Source organism: Myxocyprinus asiaticus, chromosome 32, assembly GCF_019703515.2.
Source record: "Myxocyprinus asiaticus isolate MX2 ecotype Aquarium Trade chromosome 32, UBuf_Myxa_2, whole genome shotgun sequence".
Lineage (NCBI taxonomy): Eukaryota > Metazoa > Chordata > Actinopteri > Cypriniformes > Catostomidae > Myxocyprinus > Myxocyprinus asiaticus.
Window position 1 is genome coordinate 16,347,616 of NC_059375.1, and position 26,047 is coordinate 16,373,662.

Sequence of the window (26,047 nt, forward strand, 5' to 3'; positions counted from 1 at the left end):
ACGGTGGAGGAGTGATCGAGGACCAGGCGACGGCGTGTCAGGGAACCAGCGAGCAAGTTTTCTCTCTCTCACTGTCGCTCCGCCTTGCTCTTTCCCTCTCCTCTTTTTTTGTTTTGTTTTGTTTTTCCCTCCCCTCGTCCCCCTCCACAGCCCCAGAGAGACGGGGAAAAGCCTGCCGGCAGGCGGGGCCAGAAGGGCAGAACACTGGAGGTGAAGTCATTCACTAAATAGGTAGCAAGGGAGCATCCTATAGACATTCTAAGTCCATTCACTCCTCAAATCAACCAAAAGTTCAGTTTCAGGCTGCAGGTGATGTTTGGAGCACTCAACATGTTTGGCAGACATGGCACAATGGTAATCAGTACATAGATTCAGAATTTATAATTCTACATTTTATTTTAACATGGTTGGCAGTGATTGGATGATGCTGGGTGTTACTTTGAATCAGAATTAATTATTCAGCTTTACAGAAAATCAGCTGTAATGTTTGTAACGTCTCAAAAACATGAATAACCAACACTCCTGGAAACAATTTAACAATTCAATGAAAATTATACTTTCTATAGCTTGATATTTTTAAAAAAAATTCACAACTTAGTCCCACTGTCCACATATGTGGACATAATTTTTTACGAGATCTATTTGCTTTTTTGCATGTTTATTAGGTGCTAGTAGTTACAAATCAAATAGGGAAATGGAAAATGCACACAGCAGTCACACTCGGGTCTTAGGAGGATATAGTAAACGCCAAAAGTTAATGTAATTAGCTGTAGACACTTCTGTGCCCTCTAATATGATGTTTACAGTCATGTTGCATCCTGAATGATAAAAACAATTCTTGAAATCAGATCTGACCATTTCAAAAAATCTTTCAAAAATGTCATTGGATTTCAAACCACATATGGATTTGGGTTGACTTGGGTTGGTAAAAATCAGATTTCATGTGTATTTTTGCTGTTCTGACCAGAAACTACTAATCAAATACGGCAAAAAATCTTTTGCTTCATTTATTGTAACTCCCTCAGCAGCTGTATTAAAAACCCATCACAGCAGTAGTGACAACTTTTGTAATTAATGCCAGTGTAATGTCCGAAAAAGAATTGTGATTTAAATGTACATTAAACAATAATAATAAAAAAAATTATTGCTAGATTTACACAGCTAAATTAAGGAGGAAATGTGTTATTACAGTCTGTGAAATTGTAGGTTTAAGTTAGTGACCAAGTGATGCCACTAGATGGCAACAAAGTTATGACAGACACCATGAGAGGCACGTCAAACTCATGAAACCTTTTTCTTAAATTATTTAGATAATATTAAATAGCACAGACTGACACTTTGGGGAACACCAAGTTTAGGTACTTAATCATTTGTGTGTGTGTGTGTGTGTGTGTGTGTGTGTGTGTGTGTGTGTGTGTGTGTGTGTATGTGAAAGTCACCTGGAAGAGGATCTGGAGGGCCCCGTTCACCATGCACATTCCCCGCCCCATGAAGGTGAAGAAAGGCACAACCAGCTCGATGAAGTGATTGCTGAGAGTCTCAAACCGATGGAACCACCATGGAGAATGGTGCATGTAGTAGGACATGGGGTTAGGAACCGGCTGGGTCTGATAGACAGAGAAAGAGAGACAGGGAGAGAGAGAGAGAGAACAAAGCTAATCAGTATGCATTATGTAGTGTTCTCTAAATCAGTGGTTCTCAAACAAGTGGGTCACAGGTCTGTTCTGTTAGGGTGGTAGACAGCAAGTAAAATGATTGTTAAATGCAAATAACAGAATGCAACTACCCATTTTATCAAACAGTTGTAGTGTCAAAGACACTGTGTCCAAACAAACTCATTTTATAATATTATGCATTTCATTTTTCAAACACATCTTCTTTCTTTTTTTTTTACAGTAACAAATTTGGTACTGTGTTGGAGTGCCACTTGATATCCAATATACAGTCTGGATCCTGAAAACCAGTTGAGAATCAGTGCTCTAAATGACTGTTCCTATAAACAAAAGGCAGATCATGTGGTGCCAAACTCCTCAACAAGGTTATCTGCCCCCTAAAAATCCCATAAAAATCTCCATGTATCCCATAATACCACTACTACAAGAACAATTTTTTTTTTTATTTACACAGAACTGCAAAGCACATTTATAGCATTTTGACACATTAAAATAATAACTTCTGAATGCTGCTTTAAAAAGCCCCAGAGTTCTTTTGCTCAAAACCTTGGTTGATTTTAGAGGTTTTCTGAGTGTTGCTTAAAAAAGCCCCAGAGCTTTTAGCACAAAAACTTGGTTGATTTTAAAAGTTTTAGAGCCAATTTTGTGCTCAGTTGTGGCAGTAAATGAGGCATAGAAAAGTAAATGGAACTTGCGTCTGACGAATGGCATATGACACTAATCATAGGCTCTCCGCACCCAGGTGGCAGAACTAAACTCTAATAGCCAGACAAGGTCTGTATGTGTGTGTGTGTGTGTGTGTGTGTTAGAGGCAGCTTTGCACTAAGGTCAAGGCAGGTGTGTTTGCATATTTTTACCTTGGTAATACCAACATGCATGAACTAAATAAATTCATATAAATAACCAGGGATTAGAAACTATGGTGCCTTGATCCCGCCACGAAGGGAAAATAAAAAAGGTAATTATGACTTTATATTTCACAATTGTGACTTTATTTCTCGCAATTGCTGGTTTATCAGTTACAAAAATGAGCAATTGCAAGATGCAGTATAAAGCTGCAATTACAACTATTTCTTTATACTTCGCAATTTCTTTATATTTATTTATATCTCTCAATTATGACTTTTTCATTTACGAAAATTTACAATTGCGAGATACAGTATAAAGTTGCAGTTGCGACTATTTCTTTATATCTCGCAATTTATTGATATTTATTTTAATTATAATTAATTATTATAATTATATAATTATAATTATAATTATAACATATTATAATTACTTTTTTATTTCCCATAACTTTGGAAGGATCTGACTTTGGACTTCCATGTGAAATGTTTTTTACAGAACATAATTGAAAATAGGAACAAACAGTTCTTCCAAAAGGAAAAGATTTTAAATACTGGTAACCAGTAACCAAACTTTTTCTTGTTGCTCGAAACCTTTCATTGCTCGCATGCTCTCGTGAGGAGAAAGGTTCACCTGTCCCTACTGACTGCGGTGACTACTCTAGATTCTATAACAAGAAGGCTACGCTACAGTAAGATGTTTATCAAAACATCAGGCATTCTTATTCTTGCAATTTTGCCAAATTAGATGTCAAGAGACGTGCGTGTGCAAACTAATAAAACAATGGTACAATACACAAATCTATAAAATATTTAGGTTCCAAAGGAATCTATTTAGTGATTGATTTGGTGTCTCTCTTATTTCATTTGAAAGCTTATTAGCACAGTGTACTCTCATTATAAAAAAAAAAAAAAAATTTTCTTAACCACTCTTTTATTTCTTTAAAACTGGTTACCATTTGGAAACGAGGTCGTGGAACGTGCAACTCATGCAAAATAAAAACATTTAGCTTCTAATCCCCACCATAACTATTAGTGCTCACTATAGTCTGTAAAGTACAAACATTTTAATGAAAACCCAATATAGTCTGTTTATTTCATTTTAAACATTAATATCATGGAAATTCTCTCCATTTACAGTTTATGTTATGCAACGTGATAATTAAGATAAATGTGTAGTCGCACCACAGAGATGAAGTATTTATGTAGACAAGCTATACCCACGAAAGCAAACAGAGACTTCTGTACCGTCTTTCAGGCTTGCACACGCACACACGCGTTCACACTCACCTTTTCCTTCCCCTGCGCCCATCTTACCCCGTGCCTCGGAGGAAAACGACCTTAAATAACCAAACTAAACCCATGTCTGTTGCCTGAATTCAATAAACATGAAAACAGTGGCCCTCTCACCCACTGGCTACCCTTTCCAAGTACGCTTTGCAGTTTGTTTGGGCTGGTTGAATGGAAGTAGTGTGGCAGGCGGGTGGGTGGTGCAGTGACTGGCGCCTGTGGTGGCTTCTGTCACATTGAGTGTTAAAGTCATGGGAGATGGTGGAGGAAGTCAACCATGACTCTCGGGATTAGTACCCGGATGTACGACTGAGAGGAGAGGAAACAAGATCACCTCTTCTTAGGTTTTTGGTGGTCGCTGCTTAAGCAAATCTATCCGTCATTAGTAATACCCATATATTCTGTCTTAGCATTGAAAACTTTGGCCGTTTTTTTTTTTAAATAATAGTTTAAAAAAAAAAAAAAAATTCTGTCATTATCTACTCACTCTCATGTCATTCCAACCCTGTATGACTTTCTTCCTTGAAACACTAAAACACTTCCTTTAACCAGGGATTAGAAACTAAGGTGCCCTGATTCCCTTGGAGCTAAAGAAAAAGGTAATAATGACCTTATACACATTATAAACATCTCTTACATCCCGCATTTGCAGCTTTATTGCAATTACGAGAAGTTGCAATTGCGAGAGAAAAAAGTCAGATTTATCTAAAGGACTTATCAAGCAAAATGTGCAGGTTGCTCTTTTCTTTTTATACCATGAAAGTGGATAGTAACTGGTCCTTTCAAGCTCTAAAAATGCCAAAAAGCATACAACTTGTGTGCTATAAGTCATATGATCGGTTTGTGTGAGAAACACAAAAACGTAAATGGACCCACTTTATATTAGTCTTTAACTACTATGTACTTAAGCACTTGATACAATGTACTCATTATATACATGCATGTTGTACATACATTGTACTTACATTAAAGTACCTGCATTTAATTACAACTGTAGTACACTGTTAACCTTAGCCCTAAACCTACCCCAACCATTAACCTAAACCTAATGTAAATCCTAACCCTAACCCTACCCGTACCTCAACCTCAGTAGCAGCAAATGTGAATTGTTTGAGAATTTTGAAGATCAATATGTACAGTGGCAAGAAAAAGTATGTGAACCCTTTGGAATTACCTTCATTTATGTATAAATTTGTCTTAAAATCTGGTTGGATCTTCATCTAAGTTACAATAATGAACAAACACAATCTGTTTTAGCTAATTACAAACAAATTACTGTATTATTCCTGTAAATATTGAATACATCATTCACGCATTCACAGTGTAGGCTGTAAAAAGTTAGTACTTTGTACTGTGGCTACTCTCCCTAGAAGTGGCCATCCACACACAGCAGAATGCTCAATGAGGTAAAAAAGAACCCTAGAGTGACAGCTAAAGACTTGAAGGAATCATTGAAACTGGTTAACATCTCTGTTCATGAGTCTACTATACAGAAAACATTAAACAGGTATGGTGTCCATGGCAGGACACCCCGAAGAAAGCCACTGCTTTCCAACAAAAACATTGCTTTGTGGCTGAAGACCACCTTGACACTCCAGAACGCTACTGGGAAAATGTTTTGTGGACTGATGAAACTGAGGTTGAATTGTGTGAGAAGAGCATGCAGCACTACGTATGGCGTAAAAAGTGCACCGTATGACAACATGAAAACATCATCCCAACGGTGAAGTACATCATGGTTTGGGGCTGCTTTGCTGCTTCAGGCTTGGATGCTTGCCATCATAGAGCAAAAAAATGAATTCCCAAGTTTATCAAGATATCCTATAGGAGAATGTCAGGGTGGCTGTGCGCCAGCTGAAGCTCAGTAGAAGCTGGGTGATGCAGCAGGACAATGACCCTAAACATCGAAGTACATCCCCTACAGAATGGGTTAAAAGAAAGAATCTTTTGATGAAGGTGAGATCACATTTTATGACCAATTAATAAAGAAAACCAGCTAATTCCACATACTTTTTCAAGCCACTGTAGTTACACAATAAATACATTCTATTGTATGTATTTTAATGTTAGTACATAGTAGTTAAAGACACAATCTAAAGTGGGAGTAAATTGTTATTCACTAATAATTTTGCCCTCCATTACAGCTTTCAAATATAATTTGTGCTTCTGCAAATTTAAAGACGGTGCAAGGTTTGACTTGAAACATCAAATCTCATTGGTTCTCACATCTCTCATGAACAGCGTTGGGTAGTAATGGATTACATGTAACTGATTACATAGTAAAACAAAACAAGAGTGCTATGCACTGGAAAAACTGGAAAACGCAGGTTGTCGGACTTACTAAATCATATTATTAGTGATCTACACAACAAAATTGTGTTTCTCTTCTAAACTTGTTTTCTTTGCTTTCGATTAATGTAATTCATTAAAATGTGCACTCTACTAGATTACATTATGTAAAGTGAATGTGAACCAATCAACAATGTTCAACAACATGGGCAAGGGGATTTGGGTAAGGGATTTGTAGTTCCAAGCATGCTTTGCATGGGACTTGATATAGAGAGTAAAAATGTTGAAATTATGTGCCCTATTTTAAGAGTGATATGCCTTAAGCACAGCGCTATGCAATACGACATATGCACAAGTCAGTGGGCATGGCCATGAAATTGAGATTTTTTCATGCAAGCATGTGCAAAGTCTAGGCGCAAGCAGGATGGCAAAACCACATGCACAAAGCACTAATGGGCTGGGTCAAGTGCAATTTAATTAAGGTTCTTCTCAATTATTGCACCGTCTGCATCCTATTATATTACATTTAATGTCAAGCAATGTCTATATAAATGAAGACAGCCCATTCATAAGAATTTGGTATGTTAAATGGGCTGTATGCAATGCAGCCCCTGCTTTGTGATTGAATTGTCGCCTGTGCTGCTCCGGACCACGATGCATGTGTTATATATTCTCTTTTTGGCCTCTCTGGGACTGTTGGGTCTCATCCTGCTCACCCATGTCTCACCCGCTTGAAATATGCTTTGCTTCTCTCCCACTGTTCATTATTTGTAATGTATATTTGTTATGTTTCTCAGTTTAATGTTTTGTTTAATTTCTGTACAGCATCATCGAGTGTTGAAAAGGCGCTATACAAAATAAACATATTATTATTATTATTAATTATATTGATCTACTGACACACAAATTATGGCTAGTATTGAAAGTGATCGATAGCCCTTTGCAGGAACAGATTTTAGACTTTGCACCGAGAACAGACGTGGTTCTCAGATATCTTGGCTCAATGGCCTTATTCTCAGGAAAATAGCAAATTGCAACTTCCGCCACTTCTTAACATACAATACACCCACAGTTTGTGCGTTTACACCCACAGACAGCGCAAACACTCCCACCCACACCCACTTGCGCTTTATACTGGCTTGCGCTTAGAATTAGCTCTCTCACAAAAGTTGGATAAGATGTAGCGCACGTTCGTTGCACTTAGCAATGCACCTAGCACGGTCACAAAAATAGAGACCTAAGTGTTGTTTTATGCACTGATGAGAGAGATGAGAAAAGGGGGAGATTTAATAGTGTTCACTGTTGTTATTTTGGGATTTAGAAACGATTCTGTTACACTGGGTTACCCTTGTGGTGAAGAGTGAAGCTTTTCTCTTAGATTGAGGTCGGGTACTCAAACAACATGCTGTATGTTGCTTTACTCAAGGAGCAATTACTATAGCATTTAGCATGATAATGTATGCTATTGCTAGCAAAAAGTTAGCTAACCAACATATCTTTATACCATTAATCAGTAATGTGACTAAATATTAAGTAAAACTGAAGGACTTAATCATGTTAGGGACACACTGTATATAAAATCACTTTGAGGCTACTTAATTGGGTCATTTAAAAATAACTTTATTCCATTATTTTGAAATGACATGAATAAATAATGCTAAATAAAGAGGGAAAAATATGTTTTGTAACTTAATTGATTCATGTGGAACTGGTGTACATGATTAAATCATGTAAATTCAAAGCATTTTTTTCCCAGTATGAGCCTGAGCCTGAAACAAACCACAGATTGACACCCAAAAGTAATCAGATTAGATTACCTAAAAAGTGTAATCTAAATGATCGATAGTGATTACAATAACAGTAAGTGTAATTCCCAGTATGTACCAGATTACATTTCAGACACTGCCCGTGATTAATCACAACATGATGCGTTTGAATGTTTTGAATTTAAGTGTGAATGAGATTTGAAAGCTGCAGCAAAAGGAAAGATTCTCAAAAAAAAAAAAAAAAAAAAAAAACGTTAAAGAAAGCAAGATGCAGCACAATAAATGTTACAGAATGCAGGTGTCTCAGTTAAAGTTCTTTCAAATGTATATGCCATCTTGAAAACGTGGCACTCGTGCAAGACCTTGAAAAATCAGTGAGAAACAATCAGTCTAGCACATGGTTACAAAGAAAACAATAAAAAAAATCAAAGATAGACGCAATTCAGTGTTTTACATTGGTTTGTTGTTGTTTTTTACATTCTGTGGCATAGTCCTCCCAGTAGCTTTGCAGTAGCAGCATTATTGTTCACATACTGTACATCATTCAATGATGGTTGTATACTAGCAGGTAAGGTTCTAAACTTTTAGCAAAAAGAATGAGTGTTTAAAGGTAGCAGCAATGTGTATGAGCCAGTGACGGGAGACTTTCTGAGATAATATTTTAGTTTAACAATGTGCCAAAAGGCAATGCGCTTATGCTAAATGGTTCCTGGAAGGACAGCCACTGTGACTGGTCTACTATACGTTGCTTTAAACAACGTATAATATTTCACTTTCAAGATATCTGTTGGATTGTGCATTAACAAGGATTTGAGCAAATAAAACATAAACAACCAAAGCCTATACCTGTTTAAGCTCCTGCAAGAACAAAATGGTTAAGCCCAGCACAGCTAACAATAATGAACTGGGGACTCCCTTATGGGATTAATGCAATATCATTCATCACCACTTCCTGTTAGCTTGCCAAAATGTAAAACAGAAGTGGGGTGAAAAAATGGGAGCTCTGCCCAGTCACTGAAATATAGCATTTAAAAATTAAAGACAAGAGCCATGGGTCCAAAGCCAGGATGGGGGTCTGTTTGAGCAATGAAGGTAAGAGAAGACCAGAGAAAGAGAGATGAGCTTCCATTGCTGGTACAAAGATGTGACCAAAAAAGATACTAATAAACAGATGCAACCTTTCTGCTTACATTCAGATACATGCTGGCTACTGGCACACAACTAGAGTTTATGTGAAAAGATATGATTGAAAAACCAGATCTGTTCTAATTAGGGAACAACCTGCTTTTGTACAGACATAAATCCTGAAGCATATTACAATGTTCACTTCTAGCCCTAAAACAGGAGTGCAAATTAGTTCCATACACTGTTAATGCAAGTCAACTGTTAAATTCCTGTGTGTGTTTGATACATTAGTATTGTAGGGCTTGTTATTTTTTAAATATTACAACCTAGAAAGCCTTTTGTCTGCAGATAAAGTCATGTTTTGGTCATACTCTAGTGGACATATTAGTAGTATTGGTATTGATGTATTATTATATATCTATTTCAGTCACTTTCACCCTGCATTGCAAGGCAGTCAAGTTCAACCCTCAAGCCTTGATTTTAGCTGAAAACTGAAGGAAAGCCTTTGAGTTTCTGTGTGCAATTTACAACATTTTTCATGTACTCTTAACTGATTCTGGTGAAATGCTGTCATGTCCTCCTCAGTCCACAAAACCTCAATGTCATTACATTACATTAGATTTGAATAATAACAATGTACGGTTATAAAGTGAACTTTGAGATCTTTACGTTCTCATTGTACTTTGTAAAGTTAGCGTCACACTAGCAGACTCAGAACAACTTGATTAGTGTGGGGGGTGTCACACTTAGTGACTGTTGTTGCTGGTCTTTCCCTTCTAGTCAGTGAGCCTGTCACACTTACTGATTAAAAACAGAGGGAAGGTGTCACACTTAATGACTGCCTTTGACTTTTCTCAATGCTTCACTGTCACGCCCTATTTTCACTGCCAATTAACCTGAAGCTTTTGAATACACAGGTATTTTTCAATATTACTCCAAGAGTCTGCAGCATCTGCTATGTTAGGTTGTTTGTTAAAGACAAGTTCTATTGAGACTGCACAGCAAAAATAAATGGCATCAGTTTCTTTCACATATTTATTGTCACATTGTGCAAAGAGCTAGGCAACAAAAGTGTCATATGGTAGGAAGTGAACTTTTTTTTTGCAGAAAAAAACTTTTAAAAAAATCGCTACCATCCTCCAGGAAAAAACACTCTTTTATACATGAACTGCACTCATTGGTCAGTGCCTTGGTGACATGTTAAAAGTGATAATTTCAAGCAAGTCACATGCGATTTTTCAGTTCTTCAAGCCATTAACTCAGCAGGGAGTCCCAACGGTCAAGTGATTAACACCACCCGTTGAGAGACGCTAATGTGTGTCCGTCTCCCTCTACCTGGCCAGTGATTATGTTAATGAGGCTAACACCTGAAAATCATTGGAAAAATCTGCTAGTGAGAGGCCGGTTTAAGCAGGCTTAAAAAATATTGTTCTCACAAGAATTTGCGTAGCTTTCAGTGCTAAACATTGCAAGTTCTCATGTGAACACGAGAGTCATAGTGAACAAAATTCTGTCATAGTGCTCATGAACACGCAAAGGACATCATGGTTTTCTTTGAAAAGTGACTTAAATTCTAGGTTGTTCTCACCAAAACCTATTGTATGCCTTCGGAAGACTTGGACTACTTTTATGATTATTTTGGGTCAGACCAGACAGACCAGAACATTCATTAAAAATTCTCCTTTTGTGTTCCGCAAAAGAAAGAAAATCATTTAGGTTTGGAACAACATTTCGAATGACATCTTTGAATACATTTTCATTTTTAGGTAAACTATTCCTCTGCTACACTTCAAGTTAAAACAAATCATACTTGAGAGCACCTTTCGAAATGCATGTGTATATATTGCAAACCACTCAGAAACTGTTAAAAACACTGTCTCATAAGTCCACACATGCTTTAAGTTTGTGTAGTAATCTATAAACAGAACAGAGTGCCATCCCTTGACTTTGAAGCATGCAGTGCATGCAGACTATATATTCATGTGAGGCAGGGGTGCTCATTACGTCGACTGCCACTGGTCGATTTCGTTAAAAGGTCAAAAGGGAAATGGATATAAACTACACAAATAACGATAATCTTAAAGATCACGTTTTATATTTCCTTATTTCGGCTCCCCCGTGCACAGATTTCCGAAACGCAAGATGGCAGGGGAAGACTCGTTCATATTTATGAGTAAAAGAATACTTGATTGGATGGCGTTAGGTTTATGGGCAGGGTTAGGGTTGGGTTACATTTTCTTCAACCAATCAGGTATCGCTTTCCTAATGAATATAAAGGACCCATCCCCTTGCCATCCTACGTTTTGGAAATTCACCCCCACGCACTGACTGACAGACACCTTCTTTCTCTGTGTAAGTGTGTGTGTGTGTGTGTGTGTGTGTGTGTGTGTGTGTGAGAGAGAGTATGAGTGTGAGAGAGCTCACGGTACGTGCCAGTGTGACAGTACACTGTAAAATGCCTGTCTTGGCATGAGGTATTAATTAAAACACAATCAGTTATGTCTAAAGTAAGCGTACAAGCCTGATAGACCTGCTTGTATTAATATTAAACTTTAATATTAATCAAACAACAATAACAAGAAATCTAGATTATTTATTGCTCTTGGCTGGATAACTTTAGTAGCTTAAAAAATATGAATGTATTATAATCATGCAGTGAAAATCTGTCTATTAAGTTTTATGGTAAATTAGAATTTTTTTTCAATTTCTGAATGTATACTTGAATACATATTGATACTGCTGAAAATGTAATAACTGTTTTCTTAATTTGTTTCTTTGATCCTATTTTATTACTGTTGTTTCCTTGTCCTGAATAATTACTTCAGAACTTAAAACAATGTACCTAATTGGCAAATTAGTTATATTAGTTTTGGTATCAAAAATTGTCCAATTTCACTGGTACACATGTACCGACTACTGAAATTTTGGTATCCTGACAACACTCCCTACAAAATATGGTAGATCTTACTATAATGGCATTATGAAAAAGTAGATCTCATGCTATAGAAGTGAGAGCACCCCTGATGTACGGTAATTAAATTGCACCCTTTTGCAGTTAAATAATTAAATATTGCGATTTCAATTCTTTTGATTCATTCTACATGAGGGGGTTTTACTGCTTTTACTAACCTTCAAAACACAAAAAAACATGCACACACAGTTTGGTCTCCATTGATTCAACACAATCCATCTCAGCTCTGTTCTGCTGCCATACAGTGTTTCATTGTGTTTTGGAGGAAAAGGGATCAAGGAAGAAAATCTTTTTCAAACCGTTGCAATGATTCCTTCAGGAATATCTGGAAATGATACTCGTTTCTGTTTGAATTTTTCCATGAAGAGGGCGATAGTAAATAGAGCGCCAAATTCTCTTCCAAAACCTCTGTCTTTGCCCTGAGCGTAATCAAACTGGAGAGCCTAACGAAGCTTCACGGAGGCCAAACAAAAAGTGAATTCTTCAAAATGAATGATGAAACCACTTGTCGGAATTGCGAGGCTCTTCCAAATACTGCCTATCATACGGCTGCTCAAGTGAATGGTACAGCCACATCTAAAACATTGACGTGGGTGGTATGGCCTAGTGGATAAAGATCTGGGCTGGTAACCAAAAAGCTTGCAGGTTCGAATCCTTGAGCAAGGCACTTACTTAACCCCAGGTTGCCAGGTGCTTAAAGGTATAGTTCACCCAAAAATGTAAATTCTCTCATTATTTACTCACCCTCATGCCATATTAGATGTTTATGACTTTCTTTCTTCTGCTGAACACAAACAAATATTTTTAGAAGAATATTCAGCTCTGTAGGTCCATACAATGTGTACCAAAATTGTGAAGCTCCAAAAAAACCACATAGAGCAGAACTGCTAACATGTGCTGATAATTCTAACAAATCACAGCTTGAGGACAAAGATTTTCCATTACGGTTCTTTATTTCATCTTATAGTCCATCGTGCAAACCATTCTGTCTTCAGAAGTGATATGATAGGTGCGAGTGAGAAACAGATCAATATTTAAGTCATTTTTCACTATAAATTCTCCGCCCTGCCCAGTAGGTGGCGATATGTAGGAAGAATGAAAGTCGCCAAAAACAAAAGAAGAATGTGAAAGTGGAAGAGAAAGTGGAGATTTATAGTAAAAAAAAAAAAAAAAAAAAATCTTAAATATTGATCTGTTTCTCACCCACACTTATACTTCTTCTGAAGACATGGATTAAACCAACTGGAGTCATATGGATTACTTTTATGCTGCCTTTATGTGCTTTTGGAGCTTCAAAGTACCCATTCACTTGTATTGTGAGGACCTACAGAGCTGAGATATTCTTCTAAAAATCTTTGTGTTCAGCAGAAGAATGTAATACACATCTGGGATGACATGAAAGTGAGTAAATGATGAGAGAATTTTAATTTTGGGGTGAATTTAATGATTCTCCTTTAATGATTGTACATCAAAAAGAACATTTTCCTTAAACGAAGGCAGTGTAATTCGTGGATTAAACATAAAGTTGCTTTGGTAGCATTAAACATGATTTCATCACCCCCACTATTTTCAGAAGCACCCTCAGCAATACTGATCTGGATCCAAGACAACAGATTGCTCCAGGGGAGTGTCCCTATAACTTGAGAGATGGTTTAGTCTGTGATCATTTACTCACCCTCATTTCATTCCAAACCTGAATGATTTCCTTTCTTTCTTGGAACACAAATTAAGTTACTTTGAAGAATCTCTAAGCCGCTCTTTTACAATGAAAGCATACCTACAAAAAGAACAAAAATAATCACCATAAAAGGACTCTAAATGTAGTAAACTCATGACTTCTGAAGCCAGACTTTTGAAGCTCTATTGCGCATGTGCATTTTTAAACTTGTCACACAAGTTTTCATATTTCAAACGCCATTGGTTCTTGTTCGTCTCATAACCGAACATATCGCTCCAAGTTAGAAAATGCACATGCAGGGGGTCTGGGTAGCTCAGCGAGTATTGACACTGACTACCACCCCTGGAGTTCGAATCCAGGGTGTGCTGAGTGACTCCAGCCAGGTCTCCGAAGCAACCAAATTGGCCCGGTTGCTAGGGAGGGTAGAGTCACATGGGGTAACCTCCTCGTGGTCGCGATGAGTGGTTCTCGCTCTCAGTGGGGCACGTGGTAAGTTGTGCGTGGATCGCTGAAAGTAGCATGAGCCTCCAGTTCTGTGAGTCTCCGTGGTCTCAAGCACAGCGAGCCACGTGACAAGATGCGTGGACTGACGGTCTCAGAAGCAGAGGCAACTGAGACTTGTCCTCCGCCACCCGGATTGAGGTGAGTAACCGCGCCACCACGAGGACCTACTAAGTAGTGGAAATTGGGCATTCCAAATTGGGAGAAAAAGGGGATAAAAGAAAAAAAAAGGAAATGCAGACGCATTAATGAAATTTGAGATTTGACGGCAGAGGGCAAGATTTTCAGTGGATAACAACATACATTTTTGCCTGTTCTTCACACAAGGCTATTGTAACACCCTGTCTACACCAGACACAAGCGGCATGATGTGTGAAAAGCAAATCGCTCCCATTATGACCAATGATGCAGTCAACAGTAAACAGATGCCCTGTTTGATTTCTGATGTGCTGCACGGTCTTGCTGCTACAGCTCACAGCTGAATGTCCATGTCTGTCATCTTTTTAGAATGTCTGCTTTTACGCGTTCAGTGTGGACAGCCTCAAGCCATTACGGTGCGACGGTTGCGTCCAGTGTAGACAAGTTGTAAGGCTTCAGAATTCATACAGACAACTTTTATGGCTTTTTTGTCCTTTTTAGATTATTACAGTCCCTGGCCACAATATGGAAAGTATGGAAAAGTGCAACTCGACACAATTTCCACATATCGGCTTAACAAATTCCATGTTTCTAAGGTCACCAAGAGTCTGTATTTTTTGTATATGTGTGAATTATTGGTTGAAAACATAATCTTAAATTTTGGAAAACTTATTGACGAATCATGAATTTTGTGTGATAACGTTTACGCACAGATTTTAAGCACAAATATGTAAGTAAATTAGAACCAAAGTCAATCAACATTGCCACTGAGTCAGCTGCAGTACTTCTTTAATAAAAGCATGGCAATGCTATGATCGGTCTGCTGATTACTGCATGGCACTGGGAGGTAAGGACAGAAGACTTCCGCAAGTTGTTAATTTAATACATTTAAGAAAGGTAAGCCATTGATAAGAGCAAAAGTCAGCTGAACATTCAAAACAACAGTAGGGAAAACCCCCTCAGGATTAAGACCTTAATTAATCTTGAGCAAATGTGAGGTAGGTACACCCACTGACCCCGATTAAGAAGCAATTCGACTTTTGCTCAGCACTTACAATGGAAGTGAATGGGGCCAATTTTTGAAAGGTTTAAAAGGCAGAAATGTGAAGCTTATAATTTTATAAAAGCACTTACATTAATTCTTCTGTTAAAACTGGTTTATTATTTAAGCAGTAAAGTTGTTTAAATCGTCGTTTTTACAGTCGTTTTGGGATTTTACCGTTTATGGCGTCATGTCATCATGGCAACGAAGTTGTAAAATTCTATATAACGTTACACAGAAAAGGTTAGTAAGCGATTTTATCACATTAAAAATCATGTCAACACTAGGGATGCACTGATCCGATATTTGGATCGGTATCTGCTCTGATACTTATGTTTTTAGATGGATTGGGTATCAGTCCATAGAGCCCGATCCAAATCAGATACTGTGTGTTAGTCATGTTCATTACTGTCAAGCTCCAAAACAGACATAAAAGAACCATTAAAGCACCATTAAAGTAGTCCATATGACTCGTGCATTTTATTCAAAGCCACTTGAAGACATGGAATAGCTTCATGAATCGGAAAAGGCTGTGTTTAATAAGTAAATATACGGGGTGGGGGGGGGCCTGGGTAGCTCAGTGAGTAAAGACGCTGACTACCACACTTGGACTCGCAAGTTCGAATCCAGGGCGTGCTGAGTGACTCCAATCAGGCTTCCTAAGCAACCAATTGGCCCGGTTGCTAGGGTGGGTAGAGTCACATTGGGTTAATCTCCTCGTGGTCACTATAATGTGGTTCTCGCTCTCGGTGGGGTGCGTGGTGAGTTATGCGTGGATGCCACGGAGTATAGCGTGAGCCTCCACACGCGCTACATCTCCGCGGTAACGCTCTCAAAGCCACATGATAAGATGCGCAGATTGACAGTCTCAGACGCAGCGGCAACTGAGATTCATCCTCCGCCACCCGGATTGAGGCGAGACACAACGCCACCACGAGGGCTTAGAGCGCATTGGGAATTGGGCATGCCAAATAAAATAAAAAAATAAAAAAGCAAATATACACAGGTACATTGCATGCGCAGCGCGTTAGTGAATGGTGCTGCTCTGTTGACTCTGTTGAGGATCGTCAAAATAAAAGTGCAAGGTTTTTAAAGTTAAAGGTGCACGACTGAAATATATTACTGTTGTATTTAAAATTCAAAAAAGTCAATAATAATAATAATTTATAATTATTATCAGTATTAATTGTTTACAAATTATAACAATATTTAAGTTGAATGGGTTCCAAAAAATAACGATGTGAATGAAAAGTGGACTGATATCTTACAACTAAATTAAATAAAAAAGAGATCTGAAGTCCAGATTCGAGTTGAAAAAAAAATTGCAAAGAAAACTGGCTTCTTTTCTACTGAAGACATAGACTGGAATTACTGTTAATTTTGCTGCTGCATTATCCAGTAGACTAGTTAACAAAGTTTTTCTTAACAGGCTATACATTTGTATTGAAATAATATGTAATAAGAGGTCTGTGTTTCTGTACATATAAAAGAGTACCCCCAATTAGTTTCACACAGTGAGGATATACTAATCTGATTATGCAAAAAAACAACAACACTGTATCGGATCAGGATCGGTATTGGCCGATACTGAGATTTCAGATATCAGAATCGGATCAGAAGAGAAAAAGTGGTATCGGTGTATCCCTGGTTAACACACATATTGTTCACACCTTGTGGCTATACTTTTGAAACAGTGAGTATTTTAACGTTTACAGATTGGCCCCATTCACTTCCATTATAAGTGCCTCACTGTAACCCAAATTTTTGCTTTTTTTAAAGAATTTTTTTTTTTTTTTTTTTGTGGTAATCAACATTATGCTACAAATGCTGTCAAATGAGCTTAACTTGTATTGAACCCAGAATATTCCTTTAAAGGTATGGAAGCAAAACAACCTGTTCAATTCTAAGGAACAAAGAAAGAGTGGGAAATGGCCCTTAAAAAGCTAAAGGATAAACGCAATGGTCAAAAAACTGAAATAAAAGGAAGATCAGAGCAAATGTGTACACACACACACGCACACACACGCACACACACACCTCATAATGGTAGTCCATACAGGTGAGATCCCTCCAACACTGGTCACCTCTGATCTTGATCAAACCCTGATGAGATAAAGACAATACAATCAGTCCACTTCTAACAAAATACAGTACAGTAACTTTATTTCTTGATCATGTGACATTCATATCAGTGACTGTTTAGCTAATATTTCAGTTTTTCTTACAGTAAGGATAACAAACAGAAGTTAAATTCTGAGGTCATTTTTTGCACATAACATATTATGAAGAACAAACATTTGAAATGACCCACTTTGTTACAAGAAGTCACTTGGAGGAATAGTTCACTGTGCTTTAATCCTCCTTTTGACCATACAAATTCATTTGAACATTACAGTATAACTGGAGCTGCAAGTATACTTTATATCCCATCATTGCTTTAAGAGTTACATCATTAATGCAGAGGAAGAGAGAGAGCTTCACCACCCATCAAATGTATTATTAGTGGCAGATTTTAATTTTTTTTAACTCTTGACAGCTGTTTTTCTTAACCTGCGGTGATTTGGATCTCTCTGTACCAAATCAACCAGAAAAGCCAAATACATGTTGAGGTACTGAAAAAAACACACTCTGAGGCAGGTTAAGCATTAAATTTTCCACACACAAAAAATAAAAAAGATTTACGTATGTAATACGAAGCCTAATCTAAACATGTGCGCTCCATCTAGAAACAGTCAGACTTTTCTCAAGAGAGCCTATATGTAACCAGCATTCACAACCCAGAGGGAGAAACGAATGCATCAGTAGGTTTTGCTGCTTATCAAGTGCATTCTTGCATTTATGACATTAAGGATAATGCAATAAGGAACCTTGGAATGAGTATTAGCTCCCTAAAATGCGACAGCACTAATGCGAAAATGACTGCCTCCCACCCTCAACCCACTTATCAGCTGGCCAATAAATAAAGCCAGAATTAAGACCATTCGACCAAAAATGTACAACTGAAACTCTGCTGTCTGACAGTCACATTGCTTTAACGACAGCAATTCACATTTTACGCACTATTCTCTAATTTCTCTAATTACAAATAAATTAGATTAAAAGGGATCACGTTGCTCGCATGGTACACAGATAAATCCTGATTTTCTTATGATTTGAATCCTTGACATTGTCAAGAAACAAAAGCCATGCTTGCTGTTTTTACTGGAACTTAGAGCTGGAAATCCGATTCATTCTAGTGAATTGCTTCATTCGAATGGCTTAAGTAAATAGACTGATTAAAAACAAGAAAAAATGACTCACCAATTTGAGTCCCTGTGTGGCCTATTAGGTATACTGTTGTTCTTTACTGTGTTTTCAACTCAGTTGTATAAGTTAGGGTGCATTCTAGTTTTTTTTTTTTAAGTTTTTTTATCTGTTTAAGTTTAATGCTTTCATCCTTTTTAATTCAGAAACCTATTTATTCATTAAAAAATCTTTTGTACCACATGCTGTTACCAACCCATTCTTGGTTAAAATTTTACAGAAATGTTAAATTGAAGAGTTACTTTAACCCAAAAACTGATACAATACCAAATATACAACGATTTAAACCAAAGAGTACTTTTACAGCATTTATAAATAATCATTCAGTGCACACCATTTGTAGATTTTGACTACCACCCCTGGAGTCGCGAGTTCGAATCCAGGGTGTGCTGAGTGACTCCAGCCAGGTCTCCTAAGCAACCAAATTGGCCCGGTTGCTAGGGTTGGTAGAGTCACATGGGGTAACCTCCTAGTGGTCACGATTAGTGGTTCTCGCTCTCAATGGGGCGCGTGGCAAGTTGTGCGTGGATCGCGGAGAACAGCATGGGCCTCCACATGCTGCGAGTCTCCGCGGTGTCATGCACAACGAGCCACATGATAAGATGTGCGGATTGACAATCTCAGAAGTGGAGGCAACTGAGACTTGTCTTCCACCACCCGGATTGAGGTGAGGAACCGTGCCACCACAAGGATCTACTAAGTAGTGGGAATTGGCCATTCCAAATTGGGAGAAAAGGGGACAAAAAATAAATAAAAAAAACTTATTCAATCCGACTGATAGCTACAAAAAACTAATTGATGGAATTTTACAAGCTGGTTTAAGTAACAAATGGATTAGTGAACAAGAATCTAAATCTCTTAAGTGAACATCCTATAATCCCGGTTTTATATGCTCTGCCTAAAATACACACATTTTTAGAGGACCCTCAATTTCGACCAACTGTATCAGGTATTGGCTCACTAACTGAATCAAATTCAAAATTCATAGATTTCCATATTCAACCATTAGTTAAAAAATGTCCATCACACTTAAAAGATACAACTGATTTTTTTAAATAAATTGAAACAGATTTCAAATTTGAGTACAACGGATTGGCTGGTGACACTTGACATTGCATCTCTTTACACCAATATACCTCACGATGCAGGTTTTTATAATAGATCTTACTAAGATGGTTCTGACAAAAAAACGACTATATTTTTACCTACAAATCCAAGATACTGCGATGGGTACACCACTAGCACCAAACTATGCTAACCTCTTTATGGGCAAATATGAACTAAACTTCATTTATTGCAATAATCCTTTTAGTACATATATTAAATATTGGGCACGATATATTGATGATTGTTTTATGATATGGACTGGTTCTGAAAAAGAATTACAAGCATTCACCACGTTCATTAAGTTTACAAAAGATTAGAGCCATTAAAAAATAATTTTTTGGATGTGAAGTTGACTAAGATGGATGAACCGTAAAAATATTACAATATTGTAAAAATACAATATTGACAGCAGATAGTTACCATCCGACTCCCTTTAAAAAATGGTTACCCATTAGTCAACTTCACAGATTTAAACGTATTTGCAGCATCGATAACGAGTTTAATGAACAAGCCAAATTACTTATCCAATGATTCCTATCTAGTGGACATCCAGAAACTTGGTTAAGTAATGTTTTAGAAAAAGTAAATAAATTAGAAAGCAATATTCTTTTACTTGCACAAAGCCTACTCCCAAACAGAAGAGGACATTTTCAGTGAATTGCACATTAACATACAATGATAATAGCGATATGATTAAATCTATTATTTATAAACACTGGCATATATTATCATCAGGTATATCATTAAACAATGTATCTCAAAACTCTCCTTTATTTACATATAAATGGGCACATCATTTATCTGATATGTTAGTCAGCTTAGATGTTCTAAAAAGAAAGAAAAAAAACAGCTTTTATACAGGGCTGTTTCCCATGCAGAAATTGTGTTGCCTGCCAGAACTTAATGCAATGTAAAGAGTTGTCCTTTCACAAAAAAATACTTTAAGTAATTTATAACCTGCACAACTCAAAATGTAATCTAGGGTTAAGGTGTCCTGGCCAAAAGATATATCTGTAAATCATCACAACTTAAACTAAAAACAACTATAGTAAGACATTTTTTTTAATTTATTTTATTTACTCCCCTTTTCTCCCCAATTTGGAATGCCCAATTTCCAATGCGCTTTCCTCGTGGTGGCATAGTGGCTCGCCTCAATCCGGGTGGCAGAGGATGAAGCTCAGTTGCCTCCACATCTGAGACCGTCAATCCGCACATCTTATCACGTGGCTTGTTGAGCGCATTACCGCGGAGACGTAGCGTGAAGCCTCCACACACGCTACGTCTCCGTGGTAACTCCCGGATTGAGGTGAGTCACTCCACGCACAACTAACCACGTGCCCCACCGAGAGCAAGAACCACACATTATAGTGACTATGAGGAGATTACCCCATGTGACTCTACCCTTCCTAGCAACTGGGCCAATTTGGTTGCTTAGGAGACCTGACTGGAGTCACTCAGCACGCCCTGGATTTGAACTCGCGACTCCAAGGGTAGTAGTCAGCGTCTTTACTCGCTGAGCTACCCAGGCCCCCAGCAAGACACTTTAATGAGATTGTAGAGCCGAGGAGGGCGGGGCCGGGCTGGAATGAGACACACCCGGTCCCCAATCAGCCTGATGGGGCGCGCGAGGGATAAAGGCGGCCGGGGACGACAGTTCGAGAGAGAGAGAATTGCAGGCAGCTATACTGTGTGTTTTTGGTTGTGTGTTTTGTTTAAATTGTTTATTAAATTATTATTTATATTATTAAGCCGGTTCTCACCTCCTCCTTTCCACTGAACCCCCTTACACTGGTGCCGAAACCCGGGAAGGAGGAGAGATTCCCGCCGCAGGATCCTCGACACTGCCGTCCACCCAGGGGAGCGCCGCTGCCGTCCGACGGGGGACGGAGTAGCCCGACCACCCGGACGCGGGGAACGGCCGCCGTCCGCGAGGCGAGTGGGGACGGGACTCCCCGACCGCCTGGAGCGAGGGAGCCGCTGCCGGGGGGCGGAGGAGTGCCCTGCCATCCCCCGGGAACGCGGAGGGGTCGAGAGAAGACCGCCGTCCGCGGGGGGGAGGAGGGAAGCGACTCCCCGACCACCTGGAGTGGTAGGGCCGCTGCCAGGGGCGGAGGAGAGTCCCCACGGGACGCCGGGAACGCGGAGGGGCATTCTGTCCGCTGGGGGTCGGAGGTCTGACTCCGGTCCGCCCGGGGAGGAGCGGCTGCAGTCCGCCTGAGAGGGTGGAGTAGTGATCGAGGACCACGCGACGGCGCATCAGAGAACCGGTGAGTTTCTTTTTCTCTCTCTCCTCTCTCTGTCGCTCCGTGTTGGCCTTTCCCTCGCCATTTTGTGTTGTTGTTTTTTCCCCTCCTGTCTCCTCCTAGGTCGAGGAAGGCGGGGAGGACCCGCCGGCAGTCGGGGCATAAGGCACGCCCCCCCCCGGAGAGGAAGGGTGGGGGGGGATGTACGTCTTGCCGGGAGGAGTGTAGAGCCGAGGAGGGCGGGGCCGGGCTGGAATGAGACACACCCGGTCCCCAATCAGCCTGATGGGGCACGCGAGGGATAAAGGCGGCCGGGGACGACAGTTCGAGAGAGAGAGAATTGCAGGCAGCTATACTGTGTGTTTTTGGTTGTGTGTTTTGTTTAAATTGTTTATTAAATTATTATTTATATTATTAAGCCGGTTCTCGCCTCCTCCTTTCCACTGAACCCCCTTACAGAGATAGTATCAAACAACTCGAATGTATAGGGATAGAGGAAGTTCAAGGGTCTCATAGAGGAGGTAATTTAAACAACTAATTATTCATATGTGAAGACTTTTGGATCTACAAACTGAAAGCACTAGCCCCGAATAATCTGAATGAAGAAATAGACCTATAGATTTTCCTTTGATCAAATTACAATTAAACATTTAACTGATTTAGAGTCTTTGCCACTGTGTATTTTTTTGGCAAAGGACATCAACAAGAATTTAAACCATGAGGCTTTTAAGCACTAATTGATTCTATCTTGTGACAAATCATGACTGAGAATGTAAAGTCACGTGATGATGCCACCTATAAAACGAGGGTGGTTATGTTGACTGATTCACACATTGAGGAAGGCTTGTGCACCGAAACGGTTGTGTTATTTTGATTAATTATACAGCCCTGAAGAATCGTGAAATTAGTCTACTAATGCACTTTATGAAACTTAATGGCCAAATAAAAGGCTCATTAATATCATTGCGATATTCTCGATATGGTTGAGTTTTATATCGTCAGCAAAACCACCGGGATTATATCGTGGGTATTCGATGTGTCACCCAGCCCTAGTTAGTTGTACTGCCACTTTTCGTTGCCAATGTTTTTAAACAAAGTGGACATACCGGCTCGTTCACGTTAATGGGCTCTCCTCTCTCATTCGGCTTAAAGCCAAAATGTTCCCACTGCAGCTGTGGAATGCAGCTTTGAAACCAAGTCCATTTGGATTTATTCTTCCAAACTTTCTGGCTGGAATTCTGCAGTCGTCGTGAAAAACACCTATTAAAACACCTATTAGCCTCAAGTAACACGTAATCTCTGCCTGTCGCTGTCCGCTCTGTGTGTGTGTGTGTGTGTGGAGAAGCTGACTGAGCCCAGCCTCCGCAGAGTGACTGGCTAAAATGTTGGTGACATTCATTCTTATGTAAACAAACATGCATGTATACACAATGGGCAATACCGAGGTCAGCAAAAATGATCGAGGTCATGACTATATACTGTACGATAAGTCAATAACATAAATATCGTGACAGGCCTAGGGCTCCATACTAAAGAGTAGCGTGACTTTCGTTGAACTACTTGAAAAAATGAATAGCTTGTAGCTTGGCAAACTATGATTTCAAAACTGCTTATAACTCAGATGGATATTACTGACATAGACAGGTAGCTAAACATGCAACAAAACATCATCAGTGTTTGTCTCCCATTAGTAGGCTGGAATTCAGCTAGGAGAAATTCCATTTTCAGGCATTTACACTTAACATCAGTATCCATTTTAGCTGACAATGTTTTTGTAACAAGGATCTTGCATAACTCTTCAATAATACTGTCTGTACAACAGTTAATGCTCCAATTACTTATACAAAACAACAACGTCTTACTCTATAGCGGTAAAGAGATCAACATCTTGCCAGTTGGGCACTTTGTAACGCCAAGGGCAATTTCTTCTCATTTCAATTTAGACATCTAAATTTAATTCTAGTTAATTAGTGTCAGTCATGCATGAGAGAATCCAAATATCCAATATTACTGTAAAAACCAAAGATTCAGTGTTTAGCACACAGGTGCATGTGACAGGAATTTAACCATACTATCTGATGGGCACTCATTTATAGGTGAATTAAAAAGTCATTAACTTCCCTACTCTGCAAATTGCCTCTATAAAAGTTTAGCTGACAGGAGACAGTAAAGCCAGGGAGAGCTGTTCTTGCCCATGCTTGACACAGCCTTAAGGAATGCCAAAAGCTCTTGCCAACCATCCAAATGAGGAAACGTCAAAAACACACACACAACGGCTGAAACAGGAAAAATGTGCCTGAACAGGAGGCACTCGGGTATATATTCAAGAAAGACATAATGTCTTTTCCTTAATATGTACACCAACTGAATGCAATCTAAAAAAGAACACTATTGAAATTTTAAAGGAAGTACTTTTCATTCACAAACTACTTTCAAATAAATAAATAAAAATGTAAAGAAACCCAACACAACAAAATATCCATGCACTTAGAATTTGAGGTTTAACTAATATTTAAGTCCAATTACCCATTCAAAATGCCATGGGGACATTATAAAAGAGATAGCACACCAAGGCTGAAATTATCAACAAAAAAAAGCTTAAATGGATTAATTTGTCTGGGCTGAATGAATTGCAGAAGTTAAATACTTAGAACAAACCCCTAACCAGAATGTTTGAGGAAAATCAAGCACAGCTGAAAAGTATCACACTAATGCTTTTAATCCTTCTTAGATCGATTTGTGGAAGACTGATCTGAACTAGATTTAACTATTTTTCCTCAATTAGTCTGTATTCACCATCTAAACTAGACAAGTATCTGTTGAGGTAGTTTATTTCATGAATTTTCGAGCACTGGCTGCAACAAACTTCAAAAGTTCAAGACAAATGGCTTATGAACATGAACAGATGGAGAGTAGAACATTTCAAACATGTGAGGTTTGACCCCTGATGGAATGTGTGAACTTCAGCCGCTAAGTGAAAGATTCCTTGAACAATCTGACACACATCAAGCATAAAGTTTCAACAGATACTAAATGTGTTGAGCTGATGGATTCGGGTGAACCACAAGAAAAGGAGTCCAGTCAGACATCCTCAAGCCTCAAGTCTGAAGGATTTCAAGAGCTGCTTTGATGTGTGATGAGAAGCGGAAAAAAGAAAAATGATCATGAACGTCAACTTGGTGACTGATTCAGCTAAGACCTTGGGCAGACTATATTCATAAAATGCTGGCGTTCCTTTGAGTCCTTCTCGGAATAGAGAACAACTTGTGAAATGCTAAACACCGTTTTGCTCATTTGGCTAATGCAGCATATTACTGCAAAACATTGATGCTAATGAATTTTTTGCCACAACAGTTTTTATTTAACTGCACTGTTAAACAAGCATTTGGCTTGTGTAACTGACCTCCCTTGATTCAATGTTTTGAAGTTTGAAATGAGGATCCAGAATGCTAATCACTCATCAAGTTACCAATAACAAGAACTGCCTAAGAGACTGTGTATTATGATGACAGAAAGTCCCTATACACAATATGGGAATTATAGTTTAAAGAGGCCCTATTATGCTTTTTGGGATTTTACCTTTCCTTTAGTGTATAATATAGCTGTTTGTGCATGTAAATGGTCTGTAAGTTACAAAGCACAAAGTCCACACAAATGGTAGTTGTTCTCTCCCACAAACAACACTGCTCAAGAGCTACACGAAATTGCTGGTTTGTAGTCCAGGCATTTCTTCCGTAAAGTATTTACGTCACTATGTAACACATTTGCATAATGCCCGCCTAAGGGCTACTTTGGCCCGCCCGCCAGAATGAGTTGGGTTAGTGTTGTCGCCATGTCGAAAAAACACTGTTTTCTTCACTGTGAAAGCAAAACCTCATGTTTGGACTTCCAAAGGCAGACGAACTGAAGAATCAGTGGTTAAAATGTATTAAAACCAATGCCGGATTTTCAAGATGGTTACTCCTGAAAGATGGTGCAGTTCCCACTTTGTTGGGACAATCTGGCGTTTCAGGATCACAACCTGTAAGTATGCTTGATTATTTGTGGATTTATCTGCTACCGAGAGTTCAAATGCG

At 38.7% G+C, this 26,047-nt stretch overlaps 1 protein-coding gene across 1 annotated transcript in view; it reads right to left on the reverse strand.

Annotated features, from left to right (window-relative positions):
* Positions 1-26,047, reverse strand: part of lmf1 (lipase maturation factor 1) — a 48,582-nt gene that overhangs the window by 10,318 nt on the left and 12,217 nt on the right. Inside the window, exons 5-6 of the mRNA XM_051667318.1 lie at positions 17,356-17,421; positions 1,440-1,607 (exon numbers count right to left, since the gene is read on the reverse strand). Coding sequence (XP_051523278.1) covers positions 1,440-1,607; positions 17,356-17,421 — 234 coding nt within the window. The remainder of the gene's footprint in view (positions 1-1,439; positions 1,608-17,355; positions 17,422-26,047) is intronic.